Genomic DNA, 16,977 nt, shown 5'->3' with positions numbered 1-16,977 from the left:
ATAGGCTTTATGATCACCCTTGAAAGGTAATGCAAAAAAAATCCAATGGAGTTTATCATCTTACCATTGTCATCGACTACTCGGGTCTGCTCCTTGCAGCAGTCTGCAGGAAGGCCTATAATTTCCACTTCAACGAACGGGTCAATGATCTGTTTCAGAGTAGAAATGCGTTACAGTATGCACGAATATTGGTCAATATCAACAGTCATTTTTAGGTCTGACTAGAGGCAGATAAAGCAGTTTATTAGAGCTCATCAAATACAAAAAAAAGAAGCATACAGGCATCTCAGCATATTTTAGGCATCAGTTGTAGCCTTTGCTAGTTAAGCCTTATCATTAAAATATAAAGGGGTTTTGATATATCTGGTACCAGGGTTCGTCAAATCCTTCTCCTATTTGGAGGACACATTGACCTTCAAATCAACACTACTCAGGGATGTAGCTTAGTCAATGATATTCAGGGGGGAGTGGTGGGTGAATTTCGTATTTGACAACTAAAAAAGTAGTGGGCCACGGGGTGAATGTGTGAAGTGGCCAAGATTCAGGATGGCCTATTCGCATGAGGATCACAGTCAGTAGTCATCTGCTGTAGGTCGGCCTCATGAGCTGATCTGGAGTTTAGCGGACAGGTACTCTTTTGCAACTTAAAGTCTAGCCACACAATTTTAAGTCACATGGATCACAAGTTTTACAATGATGGAGTAAAATTTACTGTCAGTGTAAAACTTCCTTTGGCAGCCTGACGGACTAGGTGCCATCAGAAGTAAACTATTTGACCGTCTGCCCTATTTAGAGGGGATGATCAGATAGCCATTTTTTTTTTCCGGCCATCACCTCCAAGTATGTTCTGGTGGTGAGGGACAGTAAAAAAAAAAAAAAAAAAGACAACTTTCCCCATACCATGGGAGAAAACTGGTGTGGGGGTTCATTTTTAAAACCGTTTTCAATAACAAACTTCCGCTTTGGGAGTTTGCTTTTGAAAAATGAAAAACCTCTGATGAAGCCATCTGTTAAACTTTTCCTACATTGACAGGAAAAGTGACGACGATGGTTCCTGCCAATGTATAGAGATGTCTGCTGAGCTGGTGGAAGTGGACATCTCTAAATTTAGTTGCAAGAGTAAAGGTAGTAAAGTCCTCCATCACTCTGTTTGCCTTTACTTCACCCATTAAATACTAATTTAGGTCCTCTGACTAGAAAGGCACAGTAGGCAAAAGACAACAGTTTGGATTGCTCCCTTGATGGATTGCCATTAGTTAAGACTATTTGCAAGCATTTGTCCCATCACCTTTTGGGTGTTTCGTTGTCAGTAACATGCCTGGAAACCTGGGACTGGTGTAGCTTTCCAAGCTTACTACTGTTTGCAGATTCTAAAAAGTAGTACATTTGAATCCATTCAAGGAGTACTTCTGTAGGTGCAGATTTGCCACCAATTTCGTAAATCGGTCACTAGTAGAATAGTCACAAAGGCATAGCACAATGCAGTGCAGCAAGCAAAGGTGCTGCAGTCACTTGACGAGAGCAGAAATGCAGCATCTCTTCAAAGAAATGGCAAAGGTCTGCTCCCTCCATCTGCGGACGTGCATAGGGCTACATTGGCCCATGGTACAAGGGTGTCAGTGTTATGATCAGAACAGTTTTTGTGCACAAAGGAATGCCTTTCCGTACAAACACACAGCGACCGGATTTAAGGACCACAAACCTTACCACCAAGCTAAGAATGTATTTGTTTAGAGTGTGCCAGACCCCAATCAACCTCACTGAAGGTACATCCCTGACAATACCAAATCAGTGGTTTATCCTATATGCTCAGAAGCTGTGGATCTATGATGGGCCTCACCTCTTCAGATCGCAACAGAAGGCTTTAAATATTTGGGGGTGTATTTTTCTGGGGTAGAGCACCAACCATGGGGATACAATATTGAAGGTCAAAGATCCAAATTACAAAGACATATCTCCTATATCTCCTTCTGGTCCCCCACCTTGCCCTGTCCTTGAAGGCCACAGCAGCCATCTTTAAGATATTGGTGCTGCCATGCCTTCTATATCAAATTCAACATTACTCCTTTAAATTCCCAGGTTCTGTCTCGAGTACTGTCTTCAAATGGTTTAATTCCCTGGTTATGGGTTTTCTCTAGGAGGATAGGGCGCTGAGGACTGAAGTCTGCCATAAGTAAATGCTGTAGGTCAACCTTTGAGGGCGTTATTAGCTTGGCAGATGTACAGTTCTACCACATAGCCACACATTTAGCGGTGATCAATAGCTGGCTCTTCTCCACGCAGACTCATCCTGCCTCTCCTGCTAAGAGATGGGCTGGTGGAGGGGGGGCACACATTTTTTTCCACTACTTGTACGGTAGATTAATTGAGGTCTGGTGTGTTGCCCTTGAACATTTAGGATGATATGTTAAACTCACCCAGAAGACCTCACTCTGGTTGGGGACCATGGTTCAAGAGGTAGAGGAACTGGATAGATTCCGGGGCTTGGACAAGAACATCTTCACATTGGAGGATGTCATAGCAGGAAGCAAAGTGGTCCCTTTCCTTCATCTTCACGAATCTTTTCATATGTCAAAACAACAATTTTATTGGAACCTTCAGATGCAAAACATCCATCACACCTATATTAGAGGCCGTCTGAACACCCAGAGTATAACCCGGTGGAGATCAAGCATTTAACAGAAGAAATTGGCCAGAGGCAAATCTTCTCATTTATTCTACTCTTGTATCTAACAATGCCTACTACCCCTAACACTTTTCACCTTCTCTGACTGGCATTGGAGACTGAGTTGTAGGAGCTATCTGAGGAGAAGTGGAGTGATGTGAGAACGTCCCCCGATCCACAGCTAATGCTACAGAGTTTAGATTAATACAACTGCATTATTATCACAGGATTTACTTTACATTCTCTAAGCATTGGGAGGTTCCCCTCTGCCCACAAGTTCTGTTGCAGTGGGAGTGAGCGTGATTTCTTCTATATAGTTTGGTCGTGCCCTGTAACTATGCAATTTTGAAACAAGGTGTTGGCCACTATAGGTGTGAAGCTGAGATAGCCCTGACCCCAGGCTTGCCCTTATGTAAAATGGCCTTTTTGCAATGGTGGCCAAAGGAGAGAGAGAGTTAGGGAATGGAAGCATGAGCCTCCTCCACCTTTTGAGGGGTCGGCCAAGGGAATGGACCACTGCATGGTCCTAGAAATACTTGTATACAAATTTCAAGGATGCCCAATGAAACATACTAAAATATGGGCTGACTGGCAGGTTCTTTAAGGCGTAGATAACATGCCCACATGGAAATGAGTCTCTCATTAAATCTGCTCCTATGGATGATTTAAGGATGTGAATTTAGGGTCATGTTGATTGATGCTGGTGTATATATTTTTCATTTATTGCCATAACTACTTGAGCCATTTATGTAAGATGTTATTTACATCAGAGCTTAGTTTTCTGGTGAAAACTGCCTTTTTTGTGCTTTTGCTAAACCTTATTTTTTTTCAAAAAGGAGCTAAGTCAATGGGCACTGTTGCACGAGAAGCAGAGGGAAAGTAACAGCTAATGATGCCATAGTTAGTGTCAGAAAGAAGGCAATAGCAGCATTTTTGGGTAACAACATTAAGTAAGATATCCAGGAGATCAGAAAGGTGGAGCATTTGTGAGACATTGCACATAAGCGCAGAGATCATTAATATAGGCATGATGTGAATCCTATAGGATCTTGAGAGACATCAAAATGGCTACCTTTTCAATGTGATGATGATGCTGCAAGTACAAAATCTGAAGTAGGAGTAAGAAGGCATGTCAGGGAACCACACCTGTTCTCTCATTGGACATGCTTGTTGAACCACAGCAGTCATAGCCACCACCTGTGAATTGTCACACCCATGCAAAGTCAAGTCCTATGCTTTAGTTGCCTAAGACCAGATTTTTAGTAGAGGTGCTGGGCTACTATTATCCCACACAGTGTGTATACCAGCATAGCATTCTCTCTGAGCTGCTGTAGATCCCCTCAACAAACAGTACATAATCCCTCCCTTCTAACACAGCCACAGGGATGCCCATCACCTTACTCTAGATTCTAAGAGAGTGGTGACATCGGTGCTACTGTAATTGCCACAGCAGGGCTGCTGTCTCTGATACTTAACCACCCCGCATTGTGGAACCCCACACGGCTTTTCATAGCACAGGAAGCTACAGCAGAGCCTGTTGATTCTCAAGCACTTGTAACATGAGATGATGTGGGTTAATGACAATGAGATGAGCAAGAGTGGACAACTAGTGAGAAGGGCACCTGGGATCTCAGGAAAGAAGAGCCAAAAGGGGGCATTAGGGAAGAGAGTAGCAGGAGGAAGCTAGAAAAGAGGTCTGCTGGCAGTCATGTGCAAGGACAGCAGCAGCATGGGGCCCTCTTGAAGACGGTTGCTGGGGGGCTCTGGGATGGAGAATAGCAGCAGAAGTCAGAGTATTCCTCACCATGAGCAAGGTTACCAGTGGAGGAAAGTGGCAGTATGAAGTCCCATTGAAAATAGCTGCTGGGGTGGTTCCAAATGAAGGAGAACCCCATGGGAAGAGAACAGGAATCAGCCCAGGGAGAGGAGACCTCTGAAGAACAGATCCAGAAAAGAGGAGGAGGCAGACATACTCCCAAAAGCACTCCACCCAGAGAAGAGAGTAGCAATAGCCATTAAAGGTGAAGAATGCAGCAACCGGATACCCACAGGAAAGAAGAGGAGTAGTCCCTCAGGAGGAGAGCAGCAGTCCTACAATATAAGCAGTCAGCAGGGGATCTCTAGCAAGTAATCTTAGATTGCTACCTGTCTTATCTTCATATGAAGAATTGTCTTTGTTTGCCAGCTGTACAATTCTACTAGTATAGAAGAAATTGCCTCTCTTTACCACTCATTACCATATACCATCTCATTGTCCATAAAGATTTACATTAAAAAAAAAAGTCCAAAGTAATCTGCAAGAGCAATGCACACCTAAATTAAAAAAAATACTTTGCTCAATTCTGCAGACCAGATTTATAGGCATATGCAGACTATACCAAGTAATCTGCATGTATGAGAAGCCATTGGATTGCTTCTAAAAAAGCTCCTCTCAAGTTCCAAAAAGTCATTGTCATAAACAACCTCAATCACTGATGTTTCAAACCTTCCTCCATTCCTGGCCACGTGTAATAATCCTGTCATCAAGATATATGATATTGTTCATATTAGAAAACACTTCCCTGGCACATTACCGGAGCAATCTCATACATTAACATTAAAATATTTGCCCTTATCTCCAGCTTCTACACATGCCCCTGCTCAGCCTCCATTTCAGACACCACCTTGGTATATACACTTCTCTGCTCATTACTTGCATAGACTATTCATCTACTGACATCAACATATAAGGCTTGCAATCACCACTGCAAAGATGTTCATCTCACCACCATTAAAAAGCACCTAGTCAAAGGTCAGATGCAAAATGGTGATATGCAACACCTGTCTGCCTACACATTAAATTTCTTGTTTTAAAGAAGGCACCAAGCAATATCAGGTAGCTCCATCCATGATCAGATGCTGATAATTCTTTGGACATGTAGAAGAAATGAAAAGCCTAGTTGTCTTATATAAATAAATATATATATATTTATATATATGTATATATATATATATATATTCATATTACATATACTCATTATCATCACCTCCATGTATGGCAACTTCGACCCTCAACTAGACCTCAACAGTGTTGCAACTCAACGTCATCATGGGCAAAGAATGAACCCTGACCTTGTGGTCTCTTTGTCACCACCATTGAAACTGATGCTACTATGAGGAGCATCATGTCAGGTACACCAGCTGACCCTTGCTCCCATCACAGTGCCGCCAAAGGATTCCTACCACATTAGCACTCATCCTCAAAGCCTCCACTGACTCAGCCACATACCCAGACACCTACAAGCATGCCCTGCTCAAGAAACCATCCCCTGACCCAGCCATGCTTTCCAATAAGACCGATCGCCTTCCTACCATACCCAATAAAGGTCTTAGAGAAACTAATCAACCAACACCTAAATGACCTCCTCAGCACCCAACAGCTCCTCAATGCCACAGAGTCTGGATTCAGGCCTAACCACAGTACAGAAACAACACTCATCTGTTTCAGGTGCAAGGCGTTCTTGACATTATCTTGGAATTTCAAGACTGCTTTAATATCACTTGTTCCAAAGATTCCACCGAAACTTTGAGCTTGTAATTTCAATTCTGAAGGCAATTCCCAAACAAAGCCTTTTGGATTTCAAGCTTCTTTCGGTAGAACAGTAGTTCTTTGAGACAGCTCAAAATCATGTGTGGGTTCCTGCCTATGGCCGCGGTATAACATGTGCGCTGCTTAATGCCTCATGGCTAATGACATATGTGTTGTGAGCCTATTGGTTTATGAGGAATGGATGACACTAAGTGGTCAAGAGGCAGAAACTGAGGCCCACTTCCGGTCTGTAAATAAAGATGTGACTTGTAGTTACAAGTGAGCTTTTATTTTCTCCCCTCATTGGCTGATTCACTTCTGACTGTAGGTAGCATGCAGGTAACACCAGCACTTACTTTAAAAAGTTGAGCCTGAAGCCCGTAGTCTTGGGATGAAGTCTGTGCCCCTGATTTCAGAGTTTGACAAGTTCCAGAGTGCTAATGATAGGGAGACTGAGCTTCTACTGGCCCCTAATGAACCGGTTTTCTACTAAAATGTCCTTCCCTCTGCACGCTACTATGTCTGCTCAATCTCCAGCTTCTGTATTTCTATTAAGGAGCTCCTCTCTAGTACTGCCATTGGATCTTTGGAACCAATATGTTCTACTGAGGGATGTCCAGGGTGCGCTTGACTGTATCTGGTTAATGAGTCTTCTCAGAGCAGATGTTGTACTAAGATGATTGAATCCTGACTATTTTAATTGGGTTGGAAACAAAGCCAATGGATCTCTGGGAAAGATACATCTTAGCTGGTTTACTCAAAATGGAAATGTATTACCCAGAACTCATTCCAGACTCTAGTCCACATTCTGCTAATTCAAGTGGGTTAATTCTTTAGTGTGTAATTGTCTATGATCTCCTCAAAGACAGGCTGATCCTTTCTGAAGCCAGTTTATTGATTCCTCTCAAGAATCCCCCGTTGGGAAAAGGACTCTTCATCTACCCACTTTACCTACTGTAGCATGGCACTCAAATAATGATTATCTCGGACCTTTTGTGGAAGTTGAATTACAGCATGCACATCAACGGCCCAGACTCTTTACATGCTCTGTTAAATGGGGAGTACTAGTTTAGTGAATTTCTGAAGCATAGGTTTCAGCTGCCCATGGTGTTGCTTTTGGAGCTTACAACAACTGGAGACAGTCCCAGGGTCAGGCTTTGGAAATTCGTACAGCACTGTCCACGGTGGAATCTGGTCAGTGGAACATAAGCTGTACTGTTACATCCTGTACAGATGCAGCACATTTAATTTTGATCATCCTGTGTACCGCTTAGGATAACCATGTCAACTCTCACCCAATGTGCCTAACATGTTACATAGTCCTGTCCCTGCTCTACTGTCTTGCCATTGTTATCACACACTCAAAGCAACCTTTTCTAGGCCAGATTTCATGACCTCTGCTCTATGTGTGTCTTCTAATGATTAGGGAGTGCATGGATGAATGAATTAATGAATGGAAGAATGCACTTAAGGGTGTGCAGCACATGGAGGGATCAATAGATGAGTGAGCAGAAGAGTCAATAGGACATCATAAAGACCAACCACCTCTCGCGCCCTGGCCTCTATCATTTATGTCCTCACTAATCACCTTACGCATTCCTTTGCTCTTACACTTATTCATTCATCACATTTCCATCCAGGGGAAGTAACTCTGCTATGGTGGAGGGGCATCTCCCCCCGCCAGCAGCAGCTCCAAACCATTACTATAAAACAATAATAAACTATGTATATTATTATTTTATAGTAAAAGAGGCATGACCACAGGGCTCTGATGGGGAAGAGGGTGAGGGTGAGTGTACAGCACTCCCCTCAGTGCGCAGGTATGGTAAGGCCGGTGGTCTTGGGCCGGCCAAACACAAATGTGCACTTGGCTCTCTCCAACCCAGTAAAGCTGGCACTGCGTTGCTGGGTTAGAGACAGCAAGAAGAGACTTTCACTCTGCCTCTGAGCACCCAGTCCAATCCTAACGCTACTGGCAGCATGAAAGGAGCATTAGGATTGGACACAGAGCAGGCTGGGGGCCTGTGCCTGCAGAAGAGGAGCAGAGCAACACTAGTGCAGTGCGTAAATTACTTTTTTTTAATTGACATTTTTTTTTATTGTTGTTGTTCCCCACCCCACTCCTGCCACACACTGCACCAAACCTTTTCCGTCCCCCAAGCCGCCACTGTTTCCATCCATCTCTACACACTCACCTTTTCATCCACCAGAGCACACATTTTTTCTATTTATTCATGCATTAATTCATCTGTATACTCAGTCACTCTATTTATTCACACAATGTTTCCATCATTCATGTATTCACCCACTCGTCAATCTACAGGAATGCAAATATAAACTCGCAAGTGAATCCCTTTCATTTAAAAAACAAAAGCCAGAACTATTGTCTTTGTCATTTCTAATTGCCTCATATTTCATTCGCACATATTCATATTAAAATGTCTGTTTAGCCCTGTGTGTTCCCCATGCCATTTAGCATTGTGTAGCTTTTGACTTTTTACATTTGAATATTATATAGCGCGTGCTTTTCTCACATTGTGGTTTGCATTTTCCTAGCTTTTATTCATCGTTACGATGTTGTAGTTTTCAACATGGTTTCTTTAAATGGATGCTGGTTGCAAAGTTCTTCTCCATTATATTAAGCTGCTTTGATAACATTCCAGAGGAATTTGCTGCTACTTGCTGAATTAATCAAAATACAGCACGGAATGGCTGCCCTGCAAAATGAAATGCCTTAAATAGAAATTACACCATTACAATCTGTCCTAAGAGAAAAATGAACCTAGACCGCTCTAGAACACTTACCAACTTTTCAAGCGGTGTGTCAAATATAAACAGGGTGATTAAACCTAACTAAATTAAGTAGACAGATTGTTTCACACTCGCTGGCCCTGTTTCCCGAGGGATCATGACTGAAATTGAACGACCTTTCACAACAAATACTGTTGAGCCTTTGATGTCTTAGTATTGTTGTATTCAATGCACATCGATGTGTCAGTAAATATCAATTACTCTTCAGTTCAGAGTCAGTGCTATAGTTTATTTTGCATATTCCAATGAAAGTTGTCTTTAGTTTGTAGGCAAAGTGCCCATGGACACGTGCAGCAGCCACTGTTTTCATGGTTCTCCCTGCGTTCTTTATGTACTTATTAGTGAAAGTTGTCCGGAGAGCCGCCATTTTTAGGGTTTGCTCTCCCGTCTGGTAAAAATACTTAAAGTGATCCTACCGTGACATGCCGCCCGTTCTGTATTTTCTAGTGTCCAGACACAAAAACAACAGATACTAGTCAATCTCTTGATCAGTTATCGTGTTCAGGTGTTACTCACTTTTTGTTTCCAACCACCACAAAAAAACGTTATGGGGCAATAGAATAAGCCCATTTCAGCCTCCAGCTCTTTTCACTATGAGTAATGGTAAATTGCTTGTCCAAATATACACATCCAACTAGAGGACAAGTTACTTACCTTTGGTATTGCCTTTTCTGATAGAAACTATATCTAGCTACACATTCCTTACCTTTGAATTTACCCAGGCGCCAGACTGGTTTTAAAATAATTTTGTGAACAGTACACCTGTAAGCCAGTAGGTGGCTTGGATCCACTCCGTGTTTGCCATGGGCATCGTCCACGCCAGAAATGACACTGCAGGTCCGATATAGGTGCTACCCAGGCGTGCTGATGACAGTTTCTATGTACAACTTTTTATGCCAGAAGCGCAGAGCCATGAAGAAAACTGACCACTGGTGTTTCAAAACTGAGGCTTTGAAAGGGGAGTCCCTGACCCTATAAAATAGTTCGCAGAGGGGGGAGGATCGGTCAAGAATCTGCAGCTAAATATAGCTTCTTCCAGATAAGGCAATACCAAAGCTAAGTAACTGGTCCATTGGATGGAGACTTATAACTGCAGATTCCTTACCTTTGAATAGATACCCAAGCAATACCATCCCCAGTGGTGGGTCTGCAAAAGAAATTCAAACAAGAGAGTCCCGCATGACCGAATGGGCAAAGTGCCCATCCCTATGGACCTGACCGTCCAGAAAGTAGTGTTTGGTACATATGTGCAGAGATGTCCATGCTGCTACCTGACAGATGTCAAGGAATGGAACTTAACGTGCTAACTCAGTGGTTGCAGCTTTAGCTCAGGGAGAGGGAGTTGGCAAACGCTTAGGGGATGCTTTTTGTCTGGTGTGTAGCAGACCCAAGGGCCTGGCCTGGTGATCTTCACCTGTCCCAGAAGGCCGCCCATACCAGAGTGATGCATCTGTCACCACTGTTAAAGTTGGTTGGGGAAGGTAAAGTGATCAGTCTCTGGCCCAATGGCAGTTTGTTAACATCCACCGTAGATCTTTTGCAGTTCCCCCCAAGATCTGGATCATGTCAGAGAGATTCCCCTAATGTTGTGCCCACTGGACATTCAGGTGCACTGCACTGTGCCACTGCACAGGCTGCATTTGTCATTTGGCATATGTCACTAGCAGGAGGTAGGAGGCAATGAGGCCAAGCAGCCTTATAGTGATTCTCACCTAAATCCAGAATAGAGGCTGAAACATCAGTATCACAGCCTGAATATCCTGAACTCGCTGTTCAGGAGGATAAGCCCAAAACTGCACTGTGTCCAGAACAGCTCGATATAAGGGAGCATCTGAGAGGGAATCAGGTGTGACTGGCACATTTATAGTTAACTCCAGTGAATGCAGGAGGTCTGCGCAGTCTGGAGCTGGGAGATGACCGCCTGGGCTCAGCTCACCTTCAACAGCCAGTCATCGACATAGGGAAAGACTGAAAACCGGGATATCTGTAGGTGAGCTGCAACCACTGTCATCACATTGGTGAACACTTGAGGAGCAATGGTGAGACTGAAGGGGAGCACGGTGAACTGAAAGTGCCCGTGGCTCAACATGAACCGCAAGGTCTGTGAACAGGCAGGATGGGGATGTAGAAGTAAGCGTCCTGCAAGTCCAGAGCAACTATTTATTCACCAGGATCCAAGGCAGGCAAGACCTGAGCCAACGTGAGCATCTTGAGGAAGGGATTGTAAGAGCGATGGTCTAGAATACAGCAAAGACACTTATCTTTTTTGGGGCCCGGAAAGTAGCATAAACAGCAACCACAGCCTACTTCTGGCATTAGAACCTCTCCATGGTTCCCTTGGCCAAGAGAGTCACAACTTACTGGTGGACAAGGGACAAATAATCCTTCATCATCTGATCATAAAATGGAGGCATGGATTGAGGATTAGTCTTGAAGGGGAGGGAGTAGCGCTTTCAGACCATCTGGAAACCCCACTGGTCTGAAGTGATAGATTGCCACCTGGGCAGGTGATAGTGAATCCTACCACCAACTGGCCCATGATGGGGGAGGAGGAAGACTTGAAGTGTTTAGAGGCTGCTGCTGGAGGGGGTGTGGAACACTGTGTTTAGAGGCTGGGCAGTGTACGCAGCACGTTGGGCGGATGGGAATCGTTATGGTTGGTAACCCCTTCCATAGCCACCAAGGGGGCAAAAGGCAGATGGGGGGCAGTCACAAGTCCTAAGGACCTGGCCGTAGCATCAGTATCCTTGCAGCGATCAAGTGCAAAGTCTGCCCTTTCTCCGAAGAGATGAGTGCCATCGAAGGGCATGTCTATCAAAGAAGCTTGAACATCCTCCGAAAAGCCAGAGGTTCTCAGCCAGGTGTGACACCTCAGGGCCAGCCACTGTCATGGAAACCCCTCTGGCTAATGAGTCAGTCGTGTCAAGCCTGCAATAAATTGTGATGCCTCTCTCACTCATCTGCAACTGCCTGAGTACAGCCCGGGGCTCTTCCAGGACCTGTGGCAGCATTTGCGCAATTGTATCCCACAGCTTGTGGGAATAACGGTCCAAAAGGCATGCAGTGTTCACTGACCGCAATGCAAGGCTGGTGAAAGAAAACATCCTCTTTCCTAGTGAATCCAGCCTTTTGGATTCCCTATCTGGGTAGCCAGTAGGGAATATGCCATGGGAGGTGCAGGCGTGGACCACCAAGCTCTTAGGGGTCAGGAAATGTGAGTCTCCAAGTGTGGGGCGATGGCAGCGGGCAATTTACCTGTTCACAGAAGCCCCTGTGGTCCAGGTACCCAGTAGGAAGTCAGTGAGGGCATCATTGAATGGGAGGTCGAGGTCTGAGGTCGAAGCTGAAGTTTCAGCACCTGTCAAGAGATTAGTCTTGACTGCCATGTAGGGTAGTTGAAGGTCCAGGACCTCCTCCACCAAATAGGTTATGGGTGTCCATGATATCTATCTTTAATGTAACCTGAAACACATGCCAAGGTTAAAAGCAGAAAGCGGGAAGGCTCGGCATAGGGGATCCCCACACAGTGCTTCAACATCTACATCGCTAATTGGGGCAGTAGACGCACATTCATTTTTTGGTAAGGAAATAGATCATTAGACTCTGAGCCTTCCCGTATGTGTGAGGGGACCAAGAAGAACTCCTTTTTGGTAGAATGGAGTCTATTCTCCTGGAACAGTTCATATTGGTATTCTAAAGGGTCCAGAAACTCTTCCTATTCATCCCCAAGACCTAGCCCAGAGAAACAGGGCTCAGTATCAGAGGCAGCCAGAGTCAGCATTGGGCGACGCCTATCTAGCTCTACGTCGGAGTCAGGGATTTTAATGCTGACAGCGCTGCTACAGGGCACTGGCGGTGCCTGAAGCATCGGCGTCGCGTCGGGTATTGGGAAGGTTGAAATGGTATGATTGGTGCTTGTCCAGAACCAGGATTGGATTCCTGGGAACCCCTCAGTGCTGGTGCTGGAGCCACCAGCGTGGAACCTGAAGAGCCCCCCGCCAACTCCATGGGATCAGCAGGGTCGGACAGCCCAAAAATGAGGTGCGTAGCCTCATAAAATGTGTTTAGTTGAGCATGGGTCACTCCAGCTCCTGGAAGCTTGGGGAGGGATGGAGCAGTTACAGGTTCCTCAGAACAAGGCATAGAGCTTCAATGCTCCCTGGTCTCGTCGGCCAACGGCTGAGGAGAAGTCGAAGAGCATTTCGACTCTTGGATTTTTTCTTGTGCCTCGTCTTACACAATCGCCCCAAGGACATTGAATGGGACAACAACAATTTCGGAGCTGCACGGAGGCACATGCTAGACTGCCATCAGCTTTAGGGGCTGCTCCCTCAATGCCTTCGAATGCTTGACCCAGCACTCGGAGAATGACTTCGGGTCATCGCTGCGCTCCAAACACCACAAACACACGAGGTGCGGATCCGTTATGGACATTGCCCTATGTCAGTATCAGCAAGGCTTGAAACCTGTCTTCCTACAAGACATCCCTTTGACACACCAGGAGAAAATATCTCTAAAAAGGTTCAACAAAAGTCGAAACAAGGGTGTCAAAAAACTACTGAGGGGTAGCTCTCTTCTGATCAGCACTGGCTGCTGGGGAAAGATAAGAACTGACGTCAGCGAGCCTATTTAGGACTAGCAACGTCATTTCTTATGCAGACTATTCCAAATGTTAGCAACATCTGCAATGTATGCATAAAAACTATAATTATTTTAGTACTTCCCACCTAGCAATCAAAGAAAGCTGTGTCCAACATGTTTTTGCTGTGGTGCATAATCTTTTGAGAAGGGATGAGCATGGGCAGCATACAAAGAAATTGCACTCACTTCTGGTGACTTTGAAGCACCCCTTCAGAGTTCAGGGCAGTCTACCCTGATATACAATGGCCGAAGATTGGCTCATTCTCTTTTGGTGAGTGTGTCCCTACCACAGATGTGGGAACATTCATGGAATGAGAGTACCCATTAGAAGAGGATGCAGATTTGATTTTGTAAAGGAGGCAGACTTCGCCTGGCATACAGAAATGTATTGTGAGCCCAGTACAGTTGATGTCTCAATATCAAAATAACCCTTTATTAAATGTATATTTTTTACTTGCTGATCATTACATCATGTTGATTTATTTCTCTCAAAAAATGTCCATTAAAACAGAGATGGGTCAAACATACTGTGAACTGCATCTGTCAACAGTGAATGGATGTAATGCATATCTAACACTGATTCCTAAATTCATCTTTAACATAATACCACCAACTAGTTGTGACACTGTTGTGAACGTTTCTTTGGCACGCTGGAGCTAAACAAGTATTTTCGAGTAATTTAATGATCTCATGCTAATAGATATCTCATGTCCCCGATACAGCTATGCATCATTAAAAACACTCCCAAGGTGTATAGACTGGGGGTATAGCAAGAGCTCGGCTTCAGCCAAGGCAAAGAATATTGTTGCCTATAAGAGACTAGAGCAGATAGGTAGTCTGGGCCCCCTACCTCTGGAATTAGGGGAGTGTTTTGTGTTAACTGTCGCCCTCTTTATATTTAATGAAAGTTTATAACCTGTTTTTAAACTTCAGATCAATTCCTAACTTATGGTGTTTTAATTAAAAGACGAATTAGTTATTTAGAAATAGGCAAACTGGGTAATGTCCCTGTAAATCCCTCCATGACTTGAAAGCCTAAACATAAAGTGAATACCACATGCTAAGCTACCCCCCTATAGAAGCTAATGATATGGCTAATAAGGAAGAAAGAGAATGCTGAGGGGTTGAGGCTACAATCTTCAGAAACTAACTTTAAAATTAAGTTTTCAGCAAAGGTTTGAAGGGAGAAGTAAGAATCTATAAATTGTGCGGATGCCACCTAATATAGAAAATGCACCACAATGGATCAACAGATCAGACTAACTATGATTTGTTCTCTCAGTATAGTCAAATAATAAACATCAAAAACAAAAGTGATGAGTTGCTGGAGGAAGAACACAACAATAAAACACGTTAGATCAAGTTCTAGAATAATTTTCACATCAGAACATATTCATAGCAAAATGAAGGAAAGTGCAAAGAAATATATTAAAACTGTAATTACTACAATGAGAAAATTAAGCTAGGCGTAATTGCAGTTGCTTTTCATAGTCATAAAGCTGACTTCCAAACTTGCTAGCTTTAACACATTCTTTGCAATAATTGTGGCATATGCATGTTGCAAACTCCTTTCATCTTAAACAATAAAAGCAGTATTAAGTATATTCCTTTGCTTTCTAACCTGTTTTGGAATGCCTGCTGATGTGTATAAAATTATATACTAAATTGCATCTCTTATGAATGGATCAGCAGTGTGAATGAGGTGAGAAAGGAGGTGCAAACTCACATTCATGTATGTATTCCATTCTTACAGAAGCAAACTATGCATGCAAATTCAGACAGATGTATCCAATCCCTCTCTGACATGAGAAAACCTATTGCCTAAAGATTGCAACATGTAAAGAAGAAAACTTTTCTATTAAATTGTTAAAATGTGTCCTCTGGAAAGAGTAAGTGGCACTCATTGCAGAGTGAGACAGATACCAGAGGGTACTGCTTGGGTTCCTGGCTTATGGGCATTCTATTCCATTGCACTCTATTTCATTTCCGTTTTATTCTAATTCTCACTGTATTTAGACATTTACCTATCTTGCTTTTCAGTCTGTGAGAGAAATTGAGCGGGCTGGATAGACTGTTACAGAATAGTATGATACCTGAAACGTATTGAATGGTAGCTGCAAGAACTGTGTTCAAGATAGATTAAAGACTAACTTTCCAAACTGCTTTACTGCATTTTCCCAGGCTATCCCAATGTGACTAGAGTAAACTGCAACTGTATTTGTTATGAGCACAGGGAACTTCTGCCAAATAGACAGACAAATAAAACCGGGACAGATTCAGGACAAGCTTCATGCTATTTTTGTGTATATTTCTTTGATTAATAAATCTAATACTCATACTTTAAATGCATTCTTAAAACGATACAACCTCTCATTAGTGATTCAATTAATATTGATAACAATTAAATTGCAGTTTGAATTGCAGCATATTACTATATCTATTTCGGGCTCTCAAACGTGCAAGAGAGAAATCCCTACATTCTCAAGGTATAAGAACCAACAAACTTGAGAGAACAATTTGAATTAAAACCATGAAACCTTTCACTGCTGCAGCTATAATAAAATTAATCTAATCAATTCTTGACTGAACATCTGATAATACATGTAAATGTTGACAGACACTACCATCCATAAACAAGATGCACATAATCGAAAGATAATAGATAAGCACATTTCTCTGATAGGTGAATCTGAAAGACATTTTGGGTCTGAGTAGGGGGGATACTCCGTCACAAACATGACGGATATCATGTCTGCCATATTAGGATCCCATTATGTCCTATGAGGATCGTAATACAGCGGATGGGATATCAGTCATTTTGTAATGGAGTATTCCATCCACCAAGTTCTAAATCAGGCCCTATATCAGTTTGGCGAGACAAGTATTTAAAGAAACATTAAACCAAACTCTAAATATCATGCACACAAGTAGATTGAGAATAGATGAAGGAAGAGTCAGAACTATCACAGAGAAAAAAATATTTTTATTTTAAACGTGACAGAACGTACAACCATAAGCTATGCTAAATTGCTTGTAAACATTAAACTATGGTTGTCAATGTACCTAGAGGAGGCCGACTATTCCTCATTTTCAAGCAAAAGCAGGGAAACGGAAGATACCTTCAAATGCCCACAGACTATCGGTATGCAAATGCAAACAGAAATCTAAAGACTTAAAAAGGTCACCATCAACGTGTGTACTAATATATGAACATTTAAGCCAAAAACAACAATAATTTCCTAAAGTGAAGAAAACAGAAGTATGACTGAAAAACACAAAAGGCTTCCACCAA

At 43.1% G+C, this 16,977-nt stretch overlaps 1 protein-coding gene across 3 annotated transcripts in view; it reads right to left on the bottom strand.

Annotated features, from left to right (window-relative positions):
• The window catches only part of PLCH1 (phospholipase C eta 1), a 783,092-nt gene that overhangs the window by 10,707 nt on the left and 755,408 nt on the right, over positions 1-16,977 (bottom strand). For all 3 annotated transcript variants that reach the window (XM_069213310.1, XM_069213311.1, XM_069213309.1), the window contains exon 19: positions 65-149. In XM_069213310.1, coding sequence (XP_069069411.1) covers positions 65-149 — 85 coding nt within the window. The remainder of the gene's footprint in view (positions 1-64; positions 150-16,977) is intronic.

The sequence above is a fragment of the Pleurodeles waltl genome, chromosome 11 (genome assembly GCF_031143425.1).
Source record: "Pleurodeles waltl isolate 20211129_DDA chromosome 11, aPleWal1.hap1.20221129, whole genome shotgun sequence".
Taxonomy (NCBI): Eukaryota; Metazoa; Chordata; class Amphibia; order Caudata; family Salamandridae; genus Pleurodeles; species Pleurodeles waltl.
The sequence above is the reverse complement of the archived record's forward strand: the minus strand, read 5'-3'. Positions and strand labels throughout refer to the sequence as shown.